Source organism: Salvelinus namaycush, chromosome 3 (assembly GCF_016432855.1).
Source record: "Salvelinus namaycush isolate Seneca chromosome 3, SaNama_1.0, whole genome shotgun sequence".
Taxonomy (NCBI): domain Eukaryota; kingdom Metazoa; phylum Chordata; class Actinopteri; order Salmoniformes; family Salmonidae; genus Salvelinus; species Salvelinus namaycush.
In genome coordinates, this window is record NC_052309.1 from 46,173,279 (window position 1) to 46,198,030 (window position 24,752).

Sequence of the window (24,752 nt, forward strand, 5' to 3'; positions counted from 1 at the left end):
ATTTCTCTACCATAAGCCACCTCCAATATCGTTATGGAGAATTTGTCAGTATGTCTAACTGGCCTCACACACGTACAGTAGACCACGTGTATGGCGTTTATGTGGGCGAGTGGTTTGCTGATGTCAATGTTGTGAACAGAGTGCCCCATTGTGGCGGTTGGATTATGGTATGGGTAGGCATAAGCCACGGACAATGAACACAATTGTATTTTATCAATGGCAATTTGAATGCACAGAGATACCGTGACGAGATCCTGAGGCCCATTGTCGTGCATTTCATCCGCCGCGATAACCTCATGTTTCAGCGTGATAACGCAGGGCCCCATTTCGTAAGGATCTGTACACAATTCCTAGACATGTCACCCATTGAGCATGTTTATGGTGCTCTAGATCAACGTGTACGACAGCGTGTTCCAGGTCCTGACAATATCCAGTAACTTCGCACAGCCATTGAAGAGGAGTGGGACAATATTCCACAGGCCACAATCAACAACCTGATCAACTCTATGCGAAGGAGATGTGTCGCACTCCATGAGGCAAATGGTGATCACACCAGATACTGACTGGTTTTCTGATATCCTTTTTTTAAGTATCTGTGACGAAACATATTCCCAGCTCAGTGAAATCCATAGATTGGAGCCTAATGAATTCATTCCAATTGACTGATTTCCTTATATAAACTCTAACTCAGTAAAATCTTTGAAATTGTTGCGTGTTGCGTTTATATTTTTGTTCAGTGTGTATATACTGTATATCTGTTTTCCCCCCGCTGTTTTCATATGCTTTTAAATAGCATTTCCCTTTAGAGCAGCAATCGAGAGATCAGCGGAAGATATGTTTCTAGTCACTACATTTTATACCTACAAAACTCCTTTTTACAGTCAGCTAATGATCATGAGCCCGACATCATTGCATCAAGGGTCCTGACTAATAATATCTTAGTTTAATAAAGCACAAAATAATGCTGTCTCTATGTTCTAAACTGTGTTTGCTTTGTCAAAGGGAAATAACTTTATCACGGATACAATTCAATGACTCGGCACTTTAGTTAGAACATTTTAGTTGTTCGGGAGAGAAATACACTGACCCCTTGAGACTTGCTTTGATTCACACCATTACCTTCCAAATGAGGAGAAAGTGCAGTCCCATATTTGACCAATTATGATACTGCACTGTAAGTTTATTTAGAGTAGTACTACTGTATACCACTGATTACTTGGTTTACAGCCAGTGCTTGAAATGGACTGAAAAAGCTGCCGGTACTCATTTTAGGTGCTGGTTCTCATCATATTTAGGTGCCAGTACTCATCATATTTGTAAGCCAATATAGTATAAGAGGTCCCGGAGCTCAAGCTGTAGAAAATTAAAGGCACTAACGGTGTGTACCGGCCCAATCCAAGCACTTTACAGCCGCATAATGAAATGTATTTTAATACACTTGATACACCAATATCATTCGTAACAATACTGATTTAAGACAATGTCTTAAGGGTCATGTTTTTCTTCTGTTATTTAGACATAGTGTCTATATTCTACTTTCCTCACTTCCCGATAGATTGACTTTCACCATGCTTCATTTAATTCATCTGGCCTGAAATTGAGACTAGCTCCACGGCGGTGGTGACAAATAGAGATCTGGAAATGTCAAGTATGAGCTTGTGTTTGACATATTCCGTGGAATGGAAAAAGACGGGAGCCTTGACAGATGTACATAAATAAGATGTGTATTCTCCCCAGGCCAGGATTTAGAGCAGATTGGATGACTCGAAATACACTTTGGTTTATCAAACAAAAATGCACATAATGTAAAATGGCGCCAACAGAGAGGGCTGCCTCACTTCTAGTCCTTAGGAAACTTTGCAGTATTTTTTTTATCTTAAGTGTCATTACATACAGCCGGGAATAACTATTGGGTATCAGAGCGGCGTCAATTTACCAGCACTACGACCAGGAATACGAAGCAGATCCGAAGCACACTACCCAGGGCATTTGAATTGATTCCAGAGGCCGACCCAAAACAACGCCGCAGGAGGAGTGGGAGTCGGAGCGGTCTTCTAGTCAGACTTCAGAGGCGAGCACACCACCCACCGCTTCCGAGTATATTACTCGCTAATGTCCAGTCCCTGGATAACAAAGTTGATGAAATCAGGGCAAGGGTTGCTTTCCAGAGATCATTAGGGATTGTAACATCAGGGTGTGAAACTATCTAAATTCTATCAGCATATCGACTGTAGCACTCGCGCTGGAAAAACACTGGACCATTGTTACTCTAACTTCCGCAATGCATGGAAGGCCCTCCCCCGCCCTCCTTTCGGCAAATCTGACCACGACTCCATTTTGCTGCTCCCTTCCTATAGACAGAAACTCAAACAGGAAGTACCCGTGCTAAGGACTATTCAACGTTGGTCTGACCAATCGGAATCCACGCTTCAAGATTGTTTTGATCACGCGGACTGGGATATGTTCCGGGTAGCCTCAGAGAATAATATTGACGTATACGCGGATTCAGTGAGTGAGTTTATAAGGAAGTGTAAAGGAGCCGTTGTAGCCACTGTGACTATTAAAACCTACCCTAACCAGAAACCGTGGATAGATGGCAGCATTTTCGCAAAACTGAAAGCCCGTACAACTGCATTTAACAATGGCAAGGCGACTGGGAATATGGCAGAATACAAACGGAGTAGTCATTCCCTCCGCAAGGCAATCAAACAAGCAAAATGTCAGTATAGAGACAAAGTGGAGTCGCAAATCAACAGCTCAGACACGAGACATATGTGGCAGGGTCTAGAGACAATCACGGACTACAAAAGGAAAACCAGCCACATCGCGGACACCGACGTCTTGATTCCAGACAAAAAACACCTTTTTTGCCCACTTCGAGGATAATACAGTGCCACCAACGCAGCCGGCTACCAAGAACTGTGTGCTTTCCTTCTCCATGGCCGATGTGAGTAAGACATTTAAACGTGTTAACTCTCGCAAGGCTACCAGCCCAGAAGCCATCCCAAGCCGCATCCTCAGAGCATGCACAGACCAGCTGGCTGGTGTGTTTACGGACATATTCAATCTCTCCCTATCCCAGTCTGCTGTCCCCACATGCGTCAAGATGGCCACCATTGTTCCTGTACCACAGAATGCAAAGGTAACTGAATTAAATGACTATCAGCCCATAGCACTCACTTCCGTCATCATTTAAGGTATGCAATCTCCATAGACAAACATTGGCATTAGAAACTATTCAACTTTATTTAACTAGGCAAATCAGCCTACTGGGTAACAATGGGTTAACTGCTTTGTTTAGGAGCAGAATGACAGATTTTTACCTATTTTTAGCTCAGGGATTTGATCCAGCAACCTTTTGGTTACTGGCCCAACTCTCTAACCACTAGGCTACCCTAGACCCACTTCAATTTGCTTACCGCCCCAATAGGTCCACAGACGATGCAATCGCCATCACACTGCACACTGCCCTATCCCATCTGGACAAGAAGAATACCTATGTAAGAATGCTGTTCATTGACTATAGCTCAGCATTCAACACCATAGTACCCTCCAAGTTCATCAATAAGCTTGAGGCCATGGGTCTCAACCCCTCCCTGTGCAATTGGGTCCTGGACTTCCTGATGGGCCGCCCCCAGGTGGTGAGGGTAGGAAACGACATCTCCACTTCGCTGATCCTCAACACTGGGGCCAAACAAGGGTGCGTGCTCAGCCCCCTGCTGTACTCCCTGTTCACCCATAACTGCTTGGCCATGCACGCCTCCAACTCAATCATCAAGTTTGCAGACGACACAACAGTAGTAGGCTTGATATATTTGGCTTATCACCTAAAACCCTCACAAACTTTAACAGATGCACAATTGAGAGCATCCTGTCAGGCTGTATCACCGCCTGGTACGGCAACTGCACCGCCCACAATCGCAGTGCTCTACAGAGGGTGGTGAGGTCTGCACAACGCATCACCGGGCGTAAACTACCTGCCCTCCTGGACACCTACAGCACCCGATGTCACAGGAAGGTCAAAGGACAACAACCAGCTGAACCACTGACTGTTCACCCTGTTACGATCCAGAAGGCGAGGTTAGTACAGGTGCATCAAAGCTGGGACCGAGAGACTGAAAAACAGCTTCTATCTCAAGGCCATCAGACTGTTAAACAGCCATCACTAGCACAGAGAGGCTGCTGCCTATAATACAGACTTGAAATCATTGGCCACTTTAAGAAATGGAACACTAGTTACTTTAATAATGCCACTTTAATAATGTTTACATATCTTGCATTACTCATCTCATGTGTATACTGTATTCTATACTCTCTATTACATCTTAGCCTATGCCGCTCTGACATTACTCATCCATATATTTATATTTATAAATTATTCTTCCATTCCTTACCTAGATTTGTGTGTATTAGGTATTTGTTGTGCAATTGTTAGATATTACTTGTTAGATATTGCTGCACTGTCGGAACTAGAAGCACAAGCATTTCGCTACACTCGCAATAACAATTGCATGTGACCAATAACATTTGATTTGATTTGAAATGAGTTTGTTTAGCATAGACTTACTTTTACAGCAAATCTGGGTCAAAGATTTGCCACGTGTTATTGTCCTCTTTAGCCGGTCTCTGTGATCCACTGGACAGTGGGACACTAATCACTCAAATAGTGTCAAAGGACTTGCAAGCAAGAGATAACTCTTCCAAAACAGTGTAGTTAATTTTTGTGAGTAGCACATATTCGTTGTGAGATTCTGTTTAATTTATGTATTGATCTTGAACAGGGTCAGAGAATATTCCTGCTGCGACTGAGGCTGTCCTAATATGGACACCATAGATATGACATTTACATGGTTTAATCCCAAGTCTTTATTTGTGCTAAATCTGAAAAGGTACATTACATATCTTCATATCCCCTTCATTTTTCCAGCTCTTTTGAAAACTTTAAACCATTAGTTTCTTTAAAAAATGTGTCAGAAAGTATGTTTACATCTGGTCAGGTTTATACTGCTTTGATGGACAACAAGTAGAAGAGTTGAAATGAAGGATTCAAACCCGAATGTGTTATCTGTCCGTCTTTTTATTCCTCCACAGATGTTGCATCTTCATCTCACTATTCAATAGTGTTCCTCATAGAATTTCAAATACATCTTGATGCATTGTATCCAACATAATTTGTGTAAAGGCTGTTGTTGTGAGAGTAATGAAATTAGCATCCATATTTCACTGGGAAATGAAAGGTTTTATTTCAGGCTTTGAGTAATATTCAGATGGCTGAGCATATTAGCATAATTGCTGCATCTTGGAAATAAGAGGGCACCAGTGCACTTCTGAATCTTGTTTGTCACGCCTCCGCTTTGGCTTACTTTTTTCTCAAAGACAAAATAAATAATCCACACCGCCAGGCTGAACCAGAGAGCGACACCAATTCTAAGGTCACGGGTTCAAAGACTACTTTAAAAAAACAGCTATTCGATGGCTGATATTTCCATCCATGAAATGTTCAAATGATTGTCATCATAGACCATGTAGGAGGTTAGGCGCATCACCATTCATGAATTCAGTAGTAGGCCTAGATGATGTCCTAGCATGAGAGGTGGAGCGTGTGTGTCGCCTATTTTGGGGGCCAGATATGGGTTATGAATGAGGATTAGTATTGGGCGCCAGAACCCAACATAATTTGCAAATGTAATGGTTCCGGAAGTCCATGCCAAGGCAGTATTTAATTAATTTAAATAACCACTTAAAATGATGACACGTGTGCAGAGTGATTGATGCACACATCACTCATTGCGGTATTCCTCTATGACCAATGAATGTCCAAACTGCCGCTTGGAAGCTTGATCCCAGCTTTCGACAACGTTGAGAAAACGCAAAAAAAACGCACCACTGGACCTTGTTCAAATAACGCTAATGAGTTCTTTCCCAAAACCATAAGCTCCAATGAAGGCTGTCCATTCATTGGGTCGCATACCTAAGTGTGTTTGTAATTGAATCCGTTCAGAACGTTAATTAGTGCAAATCTTGTTTCTGATTTACTAACTTAATCCTCGTTAGAAAAGCATACCACATTGTTTGCTTTGGAAAGTATTGTTTACCATCCCATTTAGCTGTGTCATACGAAAGGAAGTCTTTGAAATCATGCTGCCTCTGTGTTTCCTTTAATAATGATATATGCATGTAATACTGCAGTGATTCTTCCCTTAATGCACATTCAGGCTACGTCCCAAATGGAACACTATTCACTATTTAGTGCACTTCTTTTGACCTGGGCCCGTAGGGAATATGATGCAACTTGGTACGCAGTCACAGTCTCTGGGCTGAGTAGGAAAGGAGGGGGACAGAAGGATAGCTCCTATTTCTTTTGGATTGCTGGAAAGTTAAAGACTGGAGTGTATGTGAGTAGAGCTAAATTAATCACCTGGCCTTTACCTCCACTCCACCAGAGGATTGTGCCTGTGTCTCCCAGAGTAGATATCACTGCATCATCTCTCCTTCCTCTCGCTCTTTTCTCTCTCTGCCCTCTCCCCCAACTGTACATCTCTTGTTCTGTTCTTCTTTCAATTGTCCTCCTCCCTATCACACTCTAAATGTATGTCTCCCTCTCTCTCTTCTAATTTCTCCCCCTGTTGTCACTCTCTCTTCTCAGGTTTCAACTCTCCATCTATCCTCGCTCTCTCTCTTTACCTCTATCTCTCCCTTCTGCCATAGTTATCTCCCCTCTCTCTCCAGCCGACAGTGCGCTGATGCAGTGCTAAATCACCAGGTTCTTTAAAACATACCCTTCTTTCTCTTGCTCCCACCGACTTGCCTTAAATCCCTGTTTCAAATATACCCCCCCCCCCCCTACACACACAACACACACATAGACAAGCAACGCACACATACACATCACGCACAAACACAACACCCACACACTCATTTTCATTACTTGACTTTAAAGCAACCAATGTTAGCAACAATAAGTATTTCTCCTATCTTTTCTTGTGATGTACCTCTCTCTCTCTTACACTAGGACTAGGCAACAAGTCGTTGATTTGGGAAGATGCAGCCGTGCTGTAAGCCCAGGTGGTTTACTTTGTAGTGTGATAAGGGAGGGGCCGTCGAATCCACTGGAAGAGGTAGAAGAAGGGTAAATACCTCAACTCATGTTTGAATACCTCTGTGGTACAAACAAAGATGCCATGCTCTATTGATGGGGAATGTGTGTGTGTGTGTGTGTGTGTGAGCAGGCATATCCATGTATGTGTAGTACAATTTTCTTTTTTTATCGAGCACCAATCCGTGGCCACATCAAATGTGACATGAATCATTTGATTCAGCCCTCTCTTAGAGAATTCAATTTAGCTCTAACCAAAAGAAAGCACCTACTCCAAGGCCACCATATATTGATCAAGATTGAACAACTGCCCTTCAATGAATTGTCACCAAGTAACACTACATGATCAAAAGTATGTGGACACCTGCTCGTCGAATATCTCATTCCAAAAGCATGTGCATTAATATGGAGTTGGCCTCCCCTTTGACGCTACAACAGCCTCCACTCTACTGGGAAGGCTTTCCACTAGATGTTGGAACATTGCTGCAGGGACTTGCTTCCATTCAGCCACAAGAGCATTAGTGATGTGAGGCACTGATGTTGATGTTGATGCTGATTAGTTTAGTTTAGCAGTCGGCGTTCCAATTCTTCCCAAAGGTGTTTGATGGGGTTGAGGTCAGGGCTCTGTGCAGGCCAGTCAAGTTCTTCCACACCGATCTCGACAAACCATTTCTGTATGGACCTCGATTTGTGCATGGGAGCATTGTCATGCTGAAACAGGAAAGGGCCTTCCCCAAACTGTTGCAACAAAGTTGGAAGCACAGAATCATCTTGAATGTCATTGTATGCTGTAGCTTTAAGATTTCCCTTCACTGGAACTAACTAATCATGAAAAACAGCCCCAGACCATTATTCCTCCTGCAGCAAATTTTACAGTTGGCACTATGCATTGGAGCAGGTAGAGTTCTCCTGGGATCCGCCAAACCCAGATTTGTCCGTCAGACTGCCAGATGGTGAATCGTGATTCATCACTACAGAGAATACGTTTCCACTGCTCCAGAGTCCAATGACGGTGAGCTTTAAACCACTCCAGCCGACGCTTGGCATTGCACATGGTGATCTTAGGCTTGGCCATGGCTGCTCGGCCATGGAACCCATTTCATGAAGCTCCCGACGAACAGTTCTTGTGCTGACGTAGAGGCAGTTTGGAACTCAGTAGTGAGTGTTACCACCGAGGACAGACAATTTTTACGCGCAACGCGCTTCAGCACTTGGCGGTCCCGTTCTGTAAGCTTGTGTGGCCTACCACTTCGCAGCTGAGCCTTTGTTACTCCTAGACTTTTCCACTTCACAATAACAACACTTACAGTTGACCAGGACAGCTCTAGCAGGGCTGAAATTTGATGAACTGACTTGTTGGACAGGTGGCATCCATTGACGGTGCCACATTGAAAGTCATTGAACTCTTCAGTATGGCCATTCTACTGCCAATGTTTGTATTTGGAGATTACGTGGCTGTGTGCTCGATTTTATACACCGGCTGTGGCTGAAATAGCCGAATCGCCTAATTTGAAGGGGTGTCCACATACTATAAATACAAAAGTGTTTTGGCTTTTATTATCAACCTAAAAGAGTGGTTCCAATACCACCCATGTTGGTTTATTTAGCAATGATCAGTCATGTATAACCTTGCATAATTCTACATAACATTACACTACATAAGAGCAACATAGAATTGAACAATTTAATTGTCAATGCAATGTGGAAATGTGTCTTTTGCATCACACAATACAAATTACATGAAAACGTCTTCAGCATTACATAAGCAGTCCATTGTTATGTTGTCTTTACCTACCAACCATGGAACATATTAAATGTACCTATTCTTTGTAAATGTTACTAGATCTTTAAGTTGTATGTGTGCATTTATCATGTGAGAACACGGTCGTATTCATTAGTGCACACAGTAGCAAATCGTTTTGCAATGGAAAACATGTTGCAATGTAAACAAGTTTCATATTGGACAAGTGCAGGTATATTCCCTCCCCATTTCATTCTGTTTTCTTCTGTTTGGTATCTAGTGAATACAGCCAAGGTTGGTAATTAAACTACAGTACTAGCAACTATGCACCCTGACTCTGCTCTGGAGTACAATGTCCCATTGCCTTCTTGAACTTCACTGTTGTTTGCTGGGAATTGTGGTGCTTCCACTCTTCCTGCTCATATGTTTGGCCGCTGATGTAATTATATCGCATGATACATTTTATTTCTAATATTCAACATGGCAGCCAACACTAATGGCACCATGTGGTGTTGATTCTATTGCAGTTTAAGAAGTGCAGAAAGATATCGTAGGGCAATTTGTCTTAAGATGAATGTCGAACATGTCATCAGGGATGCCATATATTTATAACATATCTTCCGATCACGGGCCAAGAGCCCCCAAAAAAGATAATTGCCTCTTGTAGAAAGTGAATTACTCTGAATATTATTGGGTTTTAATATTTGCAAGTGGGGCAGAATATTGCAGTAGGTTGGAGTACTGTATGTTTTCTAGAAACCCCATCTCATTGAGGTTGCCTTTGCTCTACACTTACATATGGATAATCTACGGTGTCCATATTAGGACACCCTTGAGACTGAGGCTGTCATAATATGGGCACCGTAGTATTCTATGATGGCAGAAGACTGCTGTGATTGTACAGGGTTGTGCCAAATGCTGGGCCAAGCATGTGGAGTCCTGTAGATTGACTGTTCACATCCAGATGGGAGTGGTAGCCGGCTGTGGAGAATCTACTTTTGGGAAGCCGCACCACTGGCCCCGTGCCATCGGAATTGTACATTGACACATCTTATAAACCTGTGTCTGGAGAGTCGAAGATGCAATAGTATACATTAGCACACACACACACATAGATATACACACACACACCAACTGGCATAAGCTATACACACACAAACACATACACACACCAACCCACACCAAATACACACACACACATTCTAATGATAAATATCCACCCCACTGACCCTTGATCTCCTAAAATATATAAATGACTTGAATTATAATTTGTATGGGGTCAATGCACCTCAATAAATGGGATTTATACAGCAAACGTTTTATTAATTACCAATTTATTCCTGATATGAAAACTGTCAAATAAGAGTTGGTGAAGAAGTGACATAAGATGTTTTAAAACATTTGACATCAGTGCCATGCACAGACCTTTAAGGGGGCAGGTACTCAAAATGAAAAATGAGACACTCTCCTTGATTTTTTTTCTTTCTTTCATAATTCATATCTCGAAATTCATAACATACTAACTGCCGTTGTCGCGTAATTTATTTTTTGCATAGGCCTATTTACTTCTGTAACAGCACACTCACTCATCGCAAATGTAAGCAAAGTTACAATGCCTCCTAAAGACATGATTGACATTGGGAAAAGTCGTATTTTTTGTTTACTGATTGATTTATCTTCAATGCTCTTAAATAATAATATTATTTAATATATTTAATATATAATATATTTAATATATATTATTCTAATATTCATAATCTTCTCATTCATGATATATGGCTGGCTGGCTAGTGGCTGGTGTGGGTATTTTAGTATACAGTATGATGGTTAGCTAGAGTCTAGACTACTTGTGTTCAGTGCTTCATTTGTCAATCACAAGGTGCCGGGAAAAAAAGTGAACGCGATAGGGGGGTGACCTGGGGAGCTCTGAGGGTCCGGAACGCATGAGGTTTTTTATTTTTAATCCTTTATTATAAAGCGTTGCATGCACATAATCACATTTGCATAGTGGCATAGAGCAGTAGATTAGAGGCGCTTACAGAAGTTGCACACATGGGGCCCATTTTTTGTAGCCTGTGGTCTGAGAAAAAATATGGCCTTTTATAACATTTCATGCAATTCTACATCATTTTACATGACTGGAGACTTTCCAGAATTATTTCAGTCTGGCTGAGGTCCTTTCATTCCTACTGTCTAGTAGCTGTCAGGTGACTATTGACGTGTTATTCCTCAGACATTTTTCCTGTCAGAGGGGGCACTAGTGAGCTGACTACCTTGCTGACATGTTATTTCTCCTGACATTTTTACTGTCAGAGGCGTGCTAGTGAGTTGTCAAATCATTGACGTGTACTAACATGGTGGCGCTCTTGAAGATTCTCACTGACGTGTAGTTACTAAGATGAACAGTTTGACGCTTGTGAGTAACCAGTTGCTTTTGAGCACCTACTTATACCATAGAAGAAGCTATAGAAAATTGTGCATACAGTGATGCCCAAGACCATCTTATCATAAGTTGTGACAATATTCCTTCCCACTCCCCCCAACACAATCTAGACTCTTTATCAATCTAGACTCTATTTATTTCTTAATTAACCTTTATTTAACTAGTCACGTCAGTTAAGAACAAATTCATATTTACAATGACGGCCTACCCTACTCTATTGTCCTTAATACCGCTTCTCTCTCCCGGATCCGGGATCCTCCTCATCAAAAAAGCTGACTAGCATAGCCTAGCCTAATGCGACAGGGATATCATATAATATAATTTACATGAAATCACAAGTCCAATACAGCAAATGAAAGATAAACATCTTGTGAATCCAGCCACCATTTCCGATTTTTAAAATGTTTTACAGCGAAAACACAATATGTATTTCTATTAGCTAACCACAATAGCAAAAGACTCAACCGCATATTTTCACAATTTTTCTACCGCATAGGTAGCTATCACAAAACCGACCAAATAGAGATATAATTAGTCACTAACCAAGAAACAACTTCATCAGATGACAGTCTTATAACATGTTATACAATACATTTATGTTTTGTTCGAAAATGTGCATATTTGAGGTATAAATCATAGTTTTACATTGCAGCTACCATCAAAAATATCACCAAAGCAGCCAGAATAATTTCAGAGAGCAACGTGAAATACCTAAATACTCATCATAAAACATTTATGAAAAATACATGGTGTACAGCAAATGAAAGATAAACATCTTGTGAATCCAGCCAATATTTCCGATTTTTTAAGTGTTTTACAGCGAAAACACAATATAGCATTATATTAGCTTACTACAATAGCCAACCACACAGCAGCATTGATTCATGCACGTTAGCGATAGCGAATAAACCAGCAAAAGATATTAATTTTTTCACTAACACAATTCTTGCTCGTACAATATGCATATTATTATTACTATTGGATAGAAAACAATCTCTAGTTTCTAAAACCGTTTGAATTATATCTGTGAGTAAAACAGAACTCATTTTGCAGCAAACTTCCTGTCAGGAACTGAAAAATCTGAAATCGGGGGCTCTGTTCCAGGGTCAGTTTATAAATTTGCATGTAATCTATGGGTCTACATGCACTGCATACGCCTTCCCCTAGATGTCAGTAAGCAGTGAGAATTGGAATGGGGTGTCTAGGTAGATCTGAGGCCGAACAAGAGCTCTTGGAACCGGGTGTGCAGTCTTTTCTACGTTCGTCATGACGCGAGACAGACCTCAGGATTGCGTCCTGAAAAGCTGTTGTTATAGGCGCTAGATATATCCGGCTCTGATTTTATTCGATATACGTGTTAACTTCTTCTGGCTGCAGCCCGGTGTCGGTACACTTATGACAACAGCCAGCTCAAGTGCAGGGCGCGAAATTCAAAATATATTTTTTTGAAATATTTAACTTTCACACATTAAACCACTTCACACACCAGCGTCACCCGGCATGCTTTGGTCTAACGTGAATTTCTTCAGGAGTGGGTTTAATTCACTGGACTAGAAAAGGGCGGTTCCATGTCGCCGACGTAATGTCTATGCTCACATGGGCATGGCCACTGACTAGTTAATCTTTTATATGAAAATCCATACTCTCATTTAGAAGGTTAACATCACATTACATCTTTTCACAAATAGTTTTATGTTTAATCACATACATTCACAATATTTAGATGTAAACCTAACAGCTGGGAAATGTACACTTTAAGAGATACAGTCATATGTGTTTCCTGTCCTTCATGAGATCACCAAATGAAACATACTCGTCATAACTGTCCCTTAAGTGTCCACAGACCATTCTCACATTCTCAAAAATATAAATATTGTTTAGTTCTCCCATTTTGGGGATTAGGAGTTTTGAAAAAAATAAGTCCTTTGTTCTGGTAGACCCAAATTGGTGAAGTGAAATGAAAAGAATGACTTAAAATAACAGAAAAGTGGTGTGTGAATATGTATTCACCCCCTTTCCTATGAAGGCCCTAAATAAGATCTGGTGCAACCAATTACCTTCAGAAGTCACATAATTAGTTAAATAAAGTCCAGCTGTGTGCAATCTGTCACATGATCTCAGTATATATACACCTGTTCTGAAAGGCCCCAGAGTCTTCAACACCACTAAGCAAGGGGCACCACCAAGCAAGCGGCACCATGAAGACCAAGGAGCTTTCCAAACAGATCAGGGACAAAGTTGTGGCGAAGTACAGATCAGGGTTGGGTTATAAAAAAATATCTGAAACTTTGAACATCCCACGGAGCACCATTAAATCCTTTATAAAATAATGGAAAGAACATGTCACCACAACAACGAAACAGATAAGGTTAACTTTGATTATATACAATTTATCACATGGGATGTGCACGGACTCCATGATGGGGACTTTAGCATATGGTTCTCAAAACTTAAAGAGATTGTCAGCAGATGTGGTTTTCTTGCAAGAGTTACATTTAAACTTTTCACATGTACCAAAAAACTGGTGTGATCATTCTACAGTGGTCCCTGGAGGGTAAGCTCAAACCGGTTTGATTAGAACGCTTATTTACAATGTCCAGTTTTGATTGATGCAACAGTCAGAATTTGAGGAAGCCACACTGTTTTTTCACAGAAGCATTTTGCACAAACACATCCTTACAAAGTTATGTCCTGAATGTGACAAGTTTATTTTTGGAAGCAATGTTCAGACATCATTCACAGAAGTAGCTACAGCATGCACAATCCAGTCATCCAAACTGGAAAATGTAAGCTACATTAGTCCTAGCGCTGAGGAAATATTGACAAAACACAAGCAATCATATTTAGATAACTCTTGGCTGACAGAAACCACAATATGAATTAGCTAATAGAAATTACTATTTAAAATTCATCACATCACGGGTGAGCTCAACATTGATCAAAATAATTGAGTATAATACTTTATAGAAATCGAAAGTAATCCAATGATGGGTAGTTTGTGCATGCCGCTATGTTTGTTTTTCGCGTCAACCAAAGATAATAAGAGGAGACAAGTCTGAGTTTGGTCTGTTAGCAGTATGCATGTTGAATGGGGTGTGTCGTCTACGATCATGCACTTCCCTCATTTACTTCCAGAAGTTTACCCGAAACGTGAGTGAACCATTCCTTCACCTCATTATAACATATTTGGTCTGACAGGCGTTTAGGTGACACCCAGAATGGATTGTATAATGTCAACAAACAAGGCTCCACACATAGCTGGCAAATAGCTTAGCATTAGTTCATTATAATCAGTTCAACCTTCAAAAAAGTATTTTACACACATCATAGGTGTCCATTACAATTTATGCAATAGTCGGACACACCTACTCATTCAAGGGGTTTTCTTTAAAAACTTTGAAACAACAATCACGTAGTAACCAAAAAAGTGTTAAACAAATGAAAATATTTATTACATTTCATATTCTTCAAAGTAGCCACCCTTTGCCTTGATGACAGCTTTGCACACTCTTGGAATTTTCTGAACCAGATTCACCTGGAATGCTTTTCCCACAGTGTTGAAGGAGTTCCAACATATGCTAGCACTTGTTGGCTGCTTTCCCTTCACTCTGCGGTCCAACTCATCCCAAACCATATCAATTGGGTTGAGGTTGGGTGATTGTGGAGGCCAGGTAATCTGATGCAGCACTCCATCACTCTCCTTCTTGGTCAAATAGCCCTTACACAGCCTGGAGGTGTGTTGGGTCATTGTCCTGTTGAAAAACAAATGATAGTCCCACTAAGCGCAAACCAGATGGGATGGCATATCGTTGCAGAATGCTGTGGTAGCCATGCTGGTTAAGTTTGCCTTGAATTCTAAATTAATCACTGACAATGTCACCAGCAAAGCACCCCCACACCATCACAACTCCTCCTCCATGCTTCAAGGTGGGAACAAAACATGCGGAGATCATCCATTCACTTACTCTGCGTCTCACAAAGACATGGCAGTTGGAACCAAAAATCTCAAATTTGGACCATCAGACCTAAGAACAGATTTTCACCGGCCTAATGTCCATTGCTTGTGTCTCTTGGCGCAAGCAAGTCTCTTCTTCTTATTCGTGTCCTTTAGTAGTGGTTTCTTTGCAGCAATTCGACCATGAAGGCCTGATTCACGCAGTCTCCTCTGAACAGTTGGTGTATCTGTTACTTTAACTCTGTGAAGCATTTATTTGGGCTGCAATTTCTGAGGCTGGTAACTGTAATGAACTTATCCTCTGCAGCAGAGGTAACTCTTATCCTCTGCAGCAGAGGTAACTCTTATCCTCTGCAGCAGAGGTAACTCTTATCCTCTGCAGCAGAGGTAACTCTTATCCTCTGCAGCAGAGGTAACTCTTATCCTCTGCAGCAGAGGTAACTCTTATCCTCTGCAGCAGAGGTAACTCTTATCCTCTGCAGCAGAGGTAACTCTTATCCTCTGCAGCAGAGGTAACTCTTATCCTCTGCAGCAGAGGTAACTCTTATCCTCTGCAGCAGCGGTAACTCCGGTCCTCATGAGAGCCAATTTCATCATGTCTTTTGTTTTATGGTTTTTGTGACAGCACTTGAAGAAACTTTCAAAATTCTTGAAATTGTCAGGATTGACTGACCTTCATGTCTTAAAGTAATGATGGACTGTCATTTCTCTTTGCTTATTTGAGCTGTTCTTGCCATAATATGTACTTGGTCCTTCACCAAATAGGCCTATCTTCTGTATACCACCCTTAACTTGTCACAACACAACTGATTAGCTCCAACGCATTAAGAAGGAAAGAAATTCAACAAATTAACTTTTAACAAGACACACCTGTTAATTGAAATGCGTTCCAGGTGACTACCTCATGAAGCTGGTTGAGAGAATGCCAAGAGTGTGAAAAGCTGTCATCAAGGCAAAGGGTGGCTACTTTGAACAATCTCAAATATAAAACATATTTTGTTGTCTTGTCATTGTTGGTAATCAGGCCTACTACTGTTGTGTCATCTGCAAACTTGATGATTTGGAGGCGTATGTGGCTACGGAGTCATGGGTGACCAGGGAGTACAGAAGGGGGCTCAGCACAAAGCGAGCGAAGGTGTTTAGCTTGTCCAGGAGCAAGACGTCGGTCTACGAGACGTGGCTGGTTTTCCCTTTGTAATCCGTGATTGTCTGGAGTCCCTGCCACATGCGTCTCGTGTCTGAGCTGTTGATTTGCGACTCCATTTTGTCGGTTTGGTCTCCCTGCAGGGAGCCACCATTGGGAACCATGATGAGCTACTGTGGGATCTTTTGAAAGGGCTTCATTCTCTGGCAGAACACCACAACCAAGGGTTCAAGGTGGTATTGGAATCATTTGTGAATTAGCTCAAAGGCAGCACGCCACATCTGAGACCTCCCAACACTCAGTAACCTCTTTAATAGTGGTGGATTTGTTCAACCTACCCCGGCTCCCCGAAACCCCCGCTTACCTCCTCTGGAGCGTTATGCTGGCGATCCTGGTACCTGCCTGGAGTTCCTTTCCCAGTGCTCCCTCATTTTCAAACTGCAGCCCTCTTCGTTCCCATCGGACTGATCGAAGGTCGCATATTTAATTACGCTAATGTCCGGAAGAGCGCTCTCCTGGGCGACGGCTGTGTGGGAGTAGCAATCCGCTGTGTGCCATAGCCTGAAGGAATTTATGGCAGAGGTGAGGAAGGTGTTCGATTCTCCGGTGCCAAGGAGGGAGGAGGCTCAAAACTACCGCAGGATCATCAGAACTCCCGTAGTGTGGCAGACTACGCAGTAGATTTTTGCACATTGGCCGCCGAGAGTTCCTGGAATCCGGAGGCTCTGTTCGACACCTTCCTCCACGGAATGTCGGAGGGGATAAAGGACGAGCTCGTAGCTCGGGAAATACCCTTGGACCTCGATTCCCTCATCGTCCTTTCGATTAGGATTAATGGGCGCCTACGAAAACGCCGGAACACTCGTTCATCTGCTGATGCTGGCGCACGTTCTAAGGAATCCAGAAATCCCCAAAGTGTGTATTTCCGAGGAGAGCCGAAAACACCCGAGGTCCCCTGAGAATCATCACGACGGGTGAGTTTGCTACTTCTGAGCCCATGCAACTGGGAAGAGCTAGATTATCGATTGGGGAACGCTCACGTAGGCTGAGTTCTAACTGTTGTCTGTACTGTGGGGGTGCAGGACATTTATATAACCACCTGCCCTGTTAAGAAACCTTTTTCTCTAGTGGGTACAAGTACCCTGGTGAGCCAGACTGGGAGTCTCCAAATTCCCATCACCTGCACAACTCTTTTTGTGATTCTCCTGTGGGAGACCAGTCCAAGTCTCTCCGGGTGCTCATTGACTCTAGCATTTTATGGATGCTACCATAGTTTCAGAATTAGGTACTTCTCTCTGTTCCCATGGATGTGAGGGCACTGGACGGCCGCTCAATTGGAAAAATCACCGATGGCACAGTTCCCGTTCATATACGGGTTTCAGGAAATCGCAGTGAAACAATACAGTTCCTCCTCATCGAATCACCCCATGCTCCTGTTGCTTTGGGATTTTCTTGGCTCTAAAAACACAACCTTGTTATTGACTGGACCACGGCAATGTTCTGTTTCACACCGAGGCTTGATTGTTATCGAGGGGGAGTGTTGGAAAGATATTTCGCATTGAAAGAGAAACTGTTGTCATTCACAATGAATGTAAAAAACAGACTTGGTTTACTTTCTGTGTAATGAAAAGAAAATAACAGAAAATCGGAAATCTCCGACTTCCGACTTCAGTGCATTCAAGACAACTGGGAACACGGAAAGAAACGAGCTCCGAATGGGAAAAAATTGTTTTGAATGGTCATCCAACTCGGGCCTCTTTCTAGAGCTCTGACTTTCCGACCTAAAGATCACTGAAGTCGTGCTTTGACCTCGTATTTTTCAGAATTCCCAGTTGTCTTAAAAGCACCATAAAACTCATGGTAGGATACCCTTCGCCAGCTCATACACTACATGACCAAAGGTATGTGGACACCTGCTCATCGAACATCTCATTCCAAAATCATGGGCATAATATGTAGTGGGTCCCCCTTTGCTGCTATAACAGCCTCCACTCTTCTGGGAAGGCTTTCCACTAAATGTTGGAACATTGCTGCAGGGACTTGCTTCCATTCAGCCATAAGCGCATGAGTGAGGTCGGGCACTGGTGTTGGGCGATTAGGCCTGGCTCGCAGTCGGCATTCCAATTCATCCCAAAGGTGTTTGCTGGGGATGAGGTCAGGGCTCTGTGCAGGCCAGTCAAGTTCCTCCACACCGATCTTGACAAACCATTTCTGTATGGACCTCGATTTGTGCATGGGGGCATTGTCATGCTGAAACAGCAAAGGGCCTTCCCCAAACTGTTGCCACAAAGTTGGAAGCACAAAATCCTCTAGAATGTCATTGTATGCTGTAAATTAAGATTTCCCTTCACTGGAACTAAGGGGCCTAGCCCGAATGATGAAAAACAGCCCCAGACCATTATTCCTCCTGCAGCAAATTTTAGTTGTCACTATGCATTGGAGCAGGTAGAGTTCTCCTAGCTTCCACCACACCCAGATTAGTCCGTCCGACTGCCAGATGGGAATCGTGATTCATCACTCCAGAGAACGCATTTCCACTGCCTCCCGAGTCCAATTGCAGTGAGCTTTACACCACTCCAGCCAATGCTTGGCATTGCACATGGTGACCTTAGGCTTGTATGCAGCTGCTTGGCCATGAAACACATTTCATGAAGCTCCCGACGAACAGTTCTTGTGCTGACGTTGCTTCAAGAGGCAGTTTGGAACTTGGTAGTGAGTGGAGTGTTGTAACCGAGGACAGACGTTTTTATTTTCAAGACCATTTTTGATTGGCTGATTGGGCTGCATGATAAGTCGATTGTTGACAACTGTAGCATAAGCCTAACCCTTTTCCTAACCATAACCTCATTATCCTAACTTGCCATGTTAATTATCCAAACCTGCTATGCATTTTAGTTAATAGGCTGACCACACAATATATATTTAGAAAAATATATTTAGAAATCTGTTATTCAATTATTGCACCCACACTGCTCGCGCGTGCCAAAGGGGGTCTGCGTTGCCAGGTTGACCGTTTTATGTGTGGATTAATAGGCAGAGTAGAGGACCTTGGGCATTTCAGGTAAAATAACAACTCAATGTTTATATCCCAGGACAAATTAGCTAGCAACAGCAAGCTAGCTAAATAGGACAACATAGCTAGCAAGTGCAAGCTAGCTAGCTAAATTTCCATAAACGTTTAATGCTTTTCGACCTTTCCCCAAATTAATGTAATTGGTTCAGAGTTTGTTTTGATATTTTAACCTGCGTGTTGTGATCGCGTTTGGTGTGGGGGGACAAAATAAATTTATGCGCGATGGCGCACGCGCACAGCCGGTTTGGGTTCCGTGTAAGCCTAACCCTAACCCTTTTCCTAACCTTAACCTCATTCTTCTAACCTGCCACATTAATTATCCTAACCTGCTACGTTAGCTCACTTAACCTGCTATGTAAACATTATGCTGACCCGCAGAGCACCTGGCTATGACCGGTCTAACCAATAATGGAGCGTTGATGTTTTACCCATCGCTGTTGATCCACCCACTTATTTTGCAATGGTCACTTTCAGACACACTACAAGTATGTAGTTACCCATACTTGTGTTGCACACATCATGTGTCCATTACAATCTATGGAAGAATTGAAATGCATGATTTGTCACCAGAACTTGAAAACATGAATAAAACAGTAAAAAAAGTGATGATTACCACACAAATAATTTTCTGATAGTGATTTATTGACACAAGTGGTGTGTACCAATGTTATGATTTGTGATTTGTCACCACAGATGGTTTGTTTACATTTCTACCAGTGTGATTAGATGGAGTAGGCCTGCAACAGCTCTGTCTAGTAGTCACATCAGGGACAACAGTTGTTGACAACTGTAGCGTTGCAGCTAAGCCTAACCCTTTTCCTAACCTCAACCTTATTCTCTTAACCTGCCACGTTAATTCACCTAACCTGCTATGTAAACAAACCATCTGTGGTGACAAATAATCAGTATCAGTAGCTAGTGGGCTAAGTTGTAGCACTAGCAATGTTTTTCAAAAGGAGCAAACTAACAAATGCTGAAATTCTGGAGTTTTTTGACTGAGGTAAAATTAGTTTTATATCGATGTCTAAAATAGGTGGATATTCGGTTGTCTCGTCAATAGCTATTGAACCAAGCATACCATGACTATGACAATGATATATTCTGAATTAGGGAGGATGGAGAACAATCCACCCTTTTTTTGTAAAACACAATTTAGGGGGGATTTCAATCTTCTATAGCTCCTAAACAAAACATTTCATGACTATGAAAATTATATATACTCCGGAAGAAAAAAGAAGCCATAGATTAGGGCCTAATTAATTTAATTTGACTGATTTCCTTATATGAACTGTAATTCAATAAAATCTTTAATTGTTGCATGTTGCACTTCTTTTTGTTCAGTATAGATAGATCTAGCCCCTCATCTTTTTTAATACTGCACAAATGATCGAAATGACAGGCTACTTTGACACTGACAAACTGTGAATTGGAGAACAATTAAAACAACCTCATCTTGAATCCTTCAATAACCTATTTCTACTGTAGGTATATGGAGACACACATTGTACAATATGAGGAGGAAAATATTTTCCTGAAATAGCTTCATGTAGACTTGCTTGTAAGCAATGCCTGGTTTGCATACCATGCAACCGCTTGTTAGCCACTCCCAATGCTTTGGGGTTGTGCTTTGCTTCTTGAGTGTTTTGACTTCTGAGAAGTGTTTTAAGATTGTATTGTCACTAGAACTCCTTACTGTCAATGTGGGGTGAAGTAGCTCGCTAGCTAGCTAACCAACAACAACTGGAATGCCCCACTCAGCCTTCAGTGCCTTTAGCAGCACTGCAGTCAAGTAAACAAATTCACAAATAGCTTCTTGATGTCTAAAATAACTGGACAAGAGGGCATTGAACCCATCATTGTTCTATTGACAAGTATTACAGACAAAACAAAAGACTATATATAGTGTGTCTATTGATTACATGCCTCCCCTCTCTCTTTTCAGTGTAAATACAGCTTCCCTGTTGAAGTTGTCAGTGACATCAAGAATGTTACAGCAACTTATGGAGGAGACTTCTACTGTAAGTTCACAACTTATAAACCTGTATCATAATTGGTCCTGTGTCACATTGGAACGACTGTTAGAAGATGTGTGGTTGGTGGTACTACTTTGTAGTGGTCATGAGGCATGACATCTAAAGTAACCAGCAAAGTGGATTAGAAAGGTTTGCTGAAAGAGGTTCTTGCTTTAAGCAAAGACCTGTGGGCAGGCTGCTGTATTTCACTCTAGGGTTTGTTTCTGGACCACACCATTGTTTTACAGTCTGAGTGCCCATTGTCTGCCTTAAATAATGCCGAATCTTAAAGGGCGAATGAATTTCCTGATTTTGCCTTGTTTTAGATTTGGTTCATTAAGCCCCATAGAGATATCAAAAGTCAAACAACATTTACCACGGGCATTACGATCAGGTCCCGCACACCTGCACTCCAAATTGATGATAACTTGTGTGCTGCCAGCTGTGGGCATGTGGGTACTACTTACTCTGTAGTAAATTTTGACAGTAGAATAAAGGTTTCTGACTCATATCAGAGCCACATACAGTGATTTCGGAAAGTATTCAGAACCATTCACTTTTTCCACATTTTGTTAAATTACAGCCTTATTCTACAATGGAATAAATCGTTTTTCCCCCTCATCAATCTACACACAATATCCCATAAAGTCAAAGCAAAAACAGGTCTATAGAATTTCTTGCAAACCCCCCCCCCCCCCCCCCCTGATAAATCACATTTCCACAAGTATTTAGACCCTTCACTCAATACTTTGTTGAAGCACTTTTGGTATTGGCCAGGTGATGAGCGATACCTTGTTTCCTCCAGACGTGACGCTTGGCATTCAGGCCAAAGAGTTCAATCTTGGAGTTCAATCAGACCAGAGAATATTGTTTCTCATGGTCTGAGTTTTTAGGTACCTTTTGGCAAACTCCAAGCGGGCTGTCATGTGCCTTTTACTGAGGAGTGGCTTCCACCTGGTCACTACCATAAAGGCAATTGGTGGAGTGCTGCAGAGATGGGAGAACCTTCCAGAAGGACAACCATCTCCACAGAGGAGCTCTGTGCGACTGACCATCCAGACCATGTCTTCAGATTTGACATTACTGTACACTTTATTAGGTACACCTATCTAGTATTGGGTAGGATCCCCTTTTGAATTATTCACGGTGTTGTACATTAAGAGCTACTCTCAATTGTCAAATGACTGTATACTGCATGCCAATGTGTACCACAGAGTAGGTAATGTGAGTAAATGTGTTCTTACTGAGGCAGAGGCAAAATGCTGACTGACCAACAAGAGCGGGCTGTGGTGAATTTGGTTCGGGACAAATATATTCTCCTTACATAAATTCGGCAGCACGTCTTGGACAAGGACAACACGTTCAACAATGTGGAAGCCATGTTTGCCGACTATTGCATGCATGCTGAAAAGGCACCAGGTGTCTCTAAAACAGCCATGCTGTGTGCCTTTTTGAAAGAAATGCAGACAGAGTGAAGCAACTGAGGTCTGAGTATGTTCAGGTATGTTCAGTTTCGAGATGCCTGTTGTGAAAAATTCCCCCAAAATTCTACATCCTTGTAATCAGTAATTCTCTTTCCAAAATGTATTTTTAGAGGGTGATGGCACTGGATGCTGACGAAAACCATCACGAATTCCTCTTTTTGGATGAGGCAGGCTTCAACCTGGCCAAGACAAGGAGGAGAGGTCGGAATTTCATTGGCCAGCGGGCAACCATCCAAGTACCTGGATAACGTGGGTCCAACATCACCATGTTTGCGGCTATATCGGAAGATGGTGTGGTGGGACGCAGACCTTGTATTGGATCATATAATGCAGCTCTTCTTGTAACCTTCCTTTATGAGCTAAATCAGGTCTGCAGAGCTGATGGCGTGACCTATGTCATTGTGTGGGATAATGTCAGGTTCCACCATGCTCAAGTGGTGCAAGCATGGTTTCAGGCCCATCCACAATTTACCACCCTGTACTTACCCCCATACTCTCCTTTCTTTAACCCGATTGAGGAATTTGTCTCCACATGGAGGTGGAAGGTATATGATAGGCGCCATCACGAACAAGCCACCCTTTTCCAGCCCATGGATGACGCATGCAATGACATCACAGCAGACCAGTGTCAGGCCTGGATTCGCCATGACCGAAACTTCTTCCCAAGATGTTTGGCTAATGAAAACATCCATTGTGATGTGGATGGGAACCTGTGGCCAAATCCACAATACATTTGTTTTGCTTTTTACAGTAAGCCAGGTGAGGAACACTGCAGTTGACGTTTTACTGTAGTTTTTAAATTTTTTGTAGCTAATTATTTTTGCTTTGATTCAAAGAAACCTATGTTGTGATTTTATTGTATTTCATCAATACATTTCAGATTTTGTTAAATGATTCCACTGTGTTTGTAGTATTCGCTCTACTAGTCATTTTACAGTGATGTATTTACATGTAGTACCATAATGAAACACGTATCACATATTTTTTACTACAATATTTCATGATTGTACGAACAACTACACAGTGACACTATCGGTATCTTGTATGTGGGTGATCTAAATGAATGTTCCTATGGTATTTCATGATAAATGAGTTATTTGAACCTATGATTCTGCAAGTGCAAGGTTTCTTTAAAGATTTGACTGCACAATGCAATGCTTTGAACATTGGACAGCCTGTGTTACAAGGGATGACCATTTTGAGTTTTGTGTCTAGAGACCGAAAAACGAAAAAGGTTCTGATATTAGTGCCAAGGTAATTGTAAAAAACTGTGTAAGGAATGGACTTTTTTGTAGGTGTTGATACATTTTTCGTACTGGAAAATCAAGTCTGAAATTTCTAAGTGGAAATTTCAAACTTTACAATCCTTTTTAAACCTGAAATACACTACATGTTTTACATTTCCTTCATTGAGAAGTTATCCTGTAACAGGGTGATCAAATTAAGATCCTGCATCTGTGTTTGTGTGTGTGTAAAAGTGTGTGCATGCAATATCAAGATGTGTTTGTGTTTGCCTGTGTGCGTGCGCCTGTGTGTGACAATCATCAGTCATCTTAGCACAAGCTGTTGCACATCATCATTCCTATGGAGTACTTTTCATATTACAGATCTGACTTGGTCATTCTACAGGTACTGTATGTCACAGGAAAAAACGAATTGTACGTTTTGTAGCTTAGAAAACACATCTTGGGAAACATTGGTAGTCTTGCCACTTTCAAAACCTTTCATTTCACATTCTGATTGTCTGTCTTTTCCAGATTTAATCTTAAACTAGCTACATATATCTTCAAAAGTAACAATCTAT

The 24,752-nt window shown here is 41.8% G+C and overlaps 1 protein-coding gene across 1 annotated transcript in view; it reads left to right on the plus strand.

The window, feature by feature from the left end:
• The window catches only part of LOC120043892 (CXADR-like membrane protein), a 181,575-nt gene that overhangs the window by 7,593 nt on the left and 149,230 nt on the right, over window positions 1–24,752 (plus strand). The window contains exon 2 of the mRNA XM_038988495.1: window positions 21,395–21,470. Coding sequence (XP_038844423.1) covers window positions 21,395–21,470 — 76 coding nt within the window. The remainder of the gene's footprint in view (window positions 1–21,394; window positions 21,471–24,752) is intronic.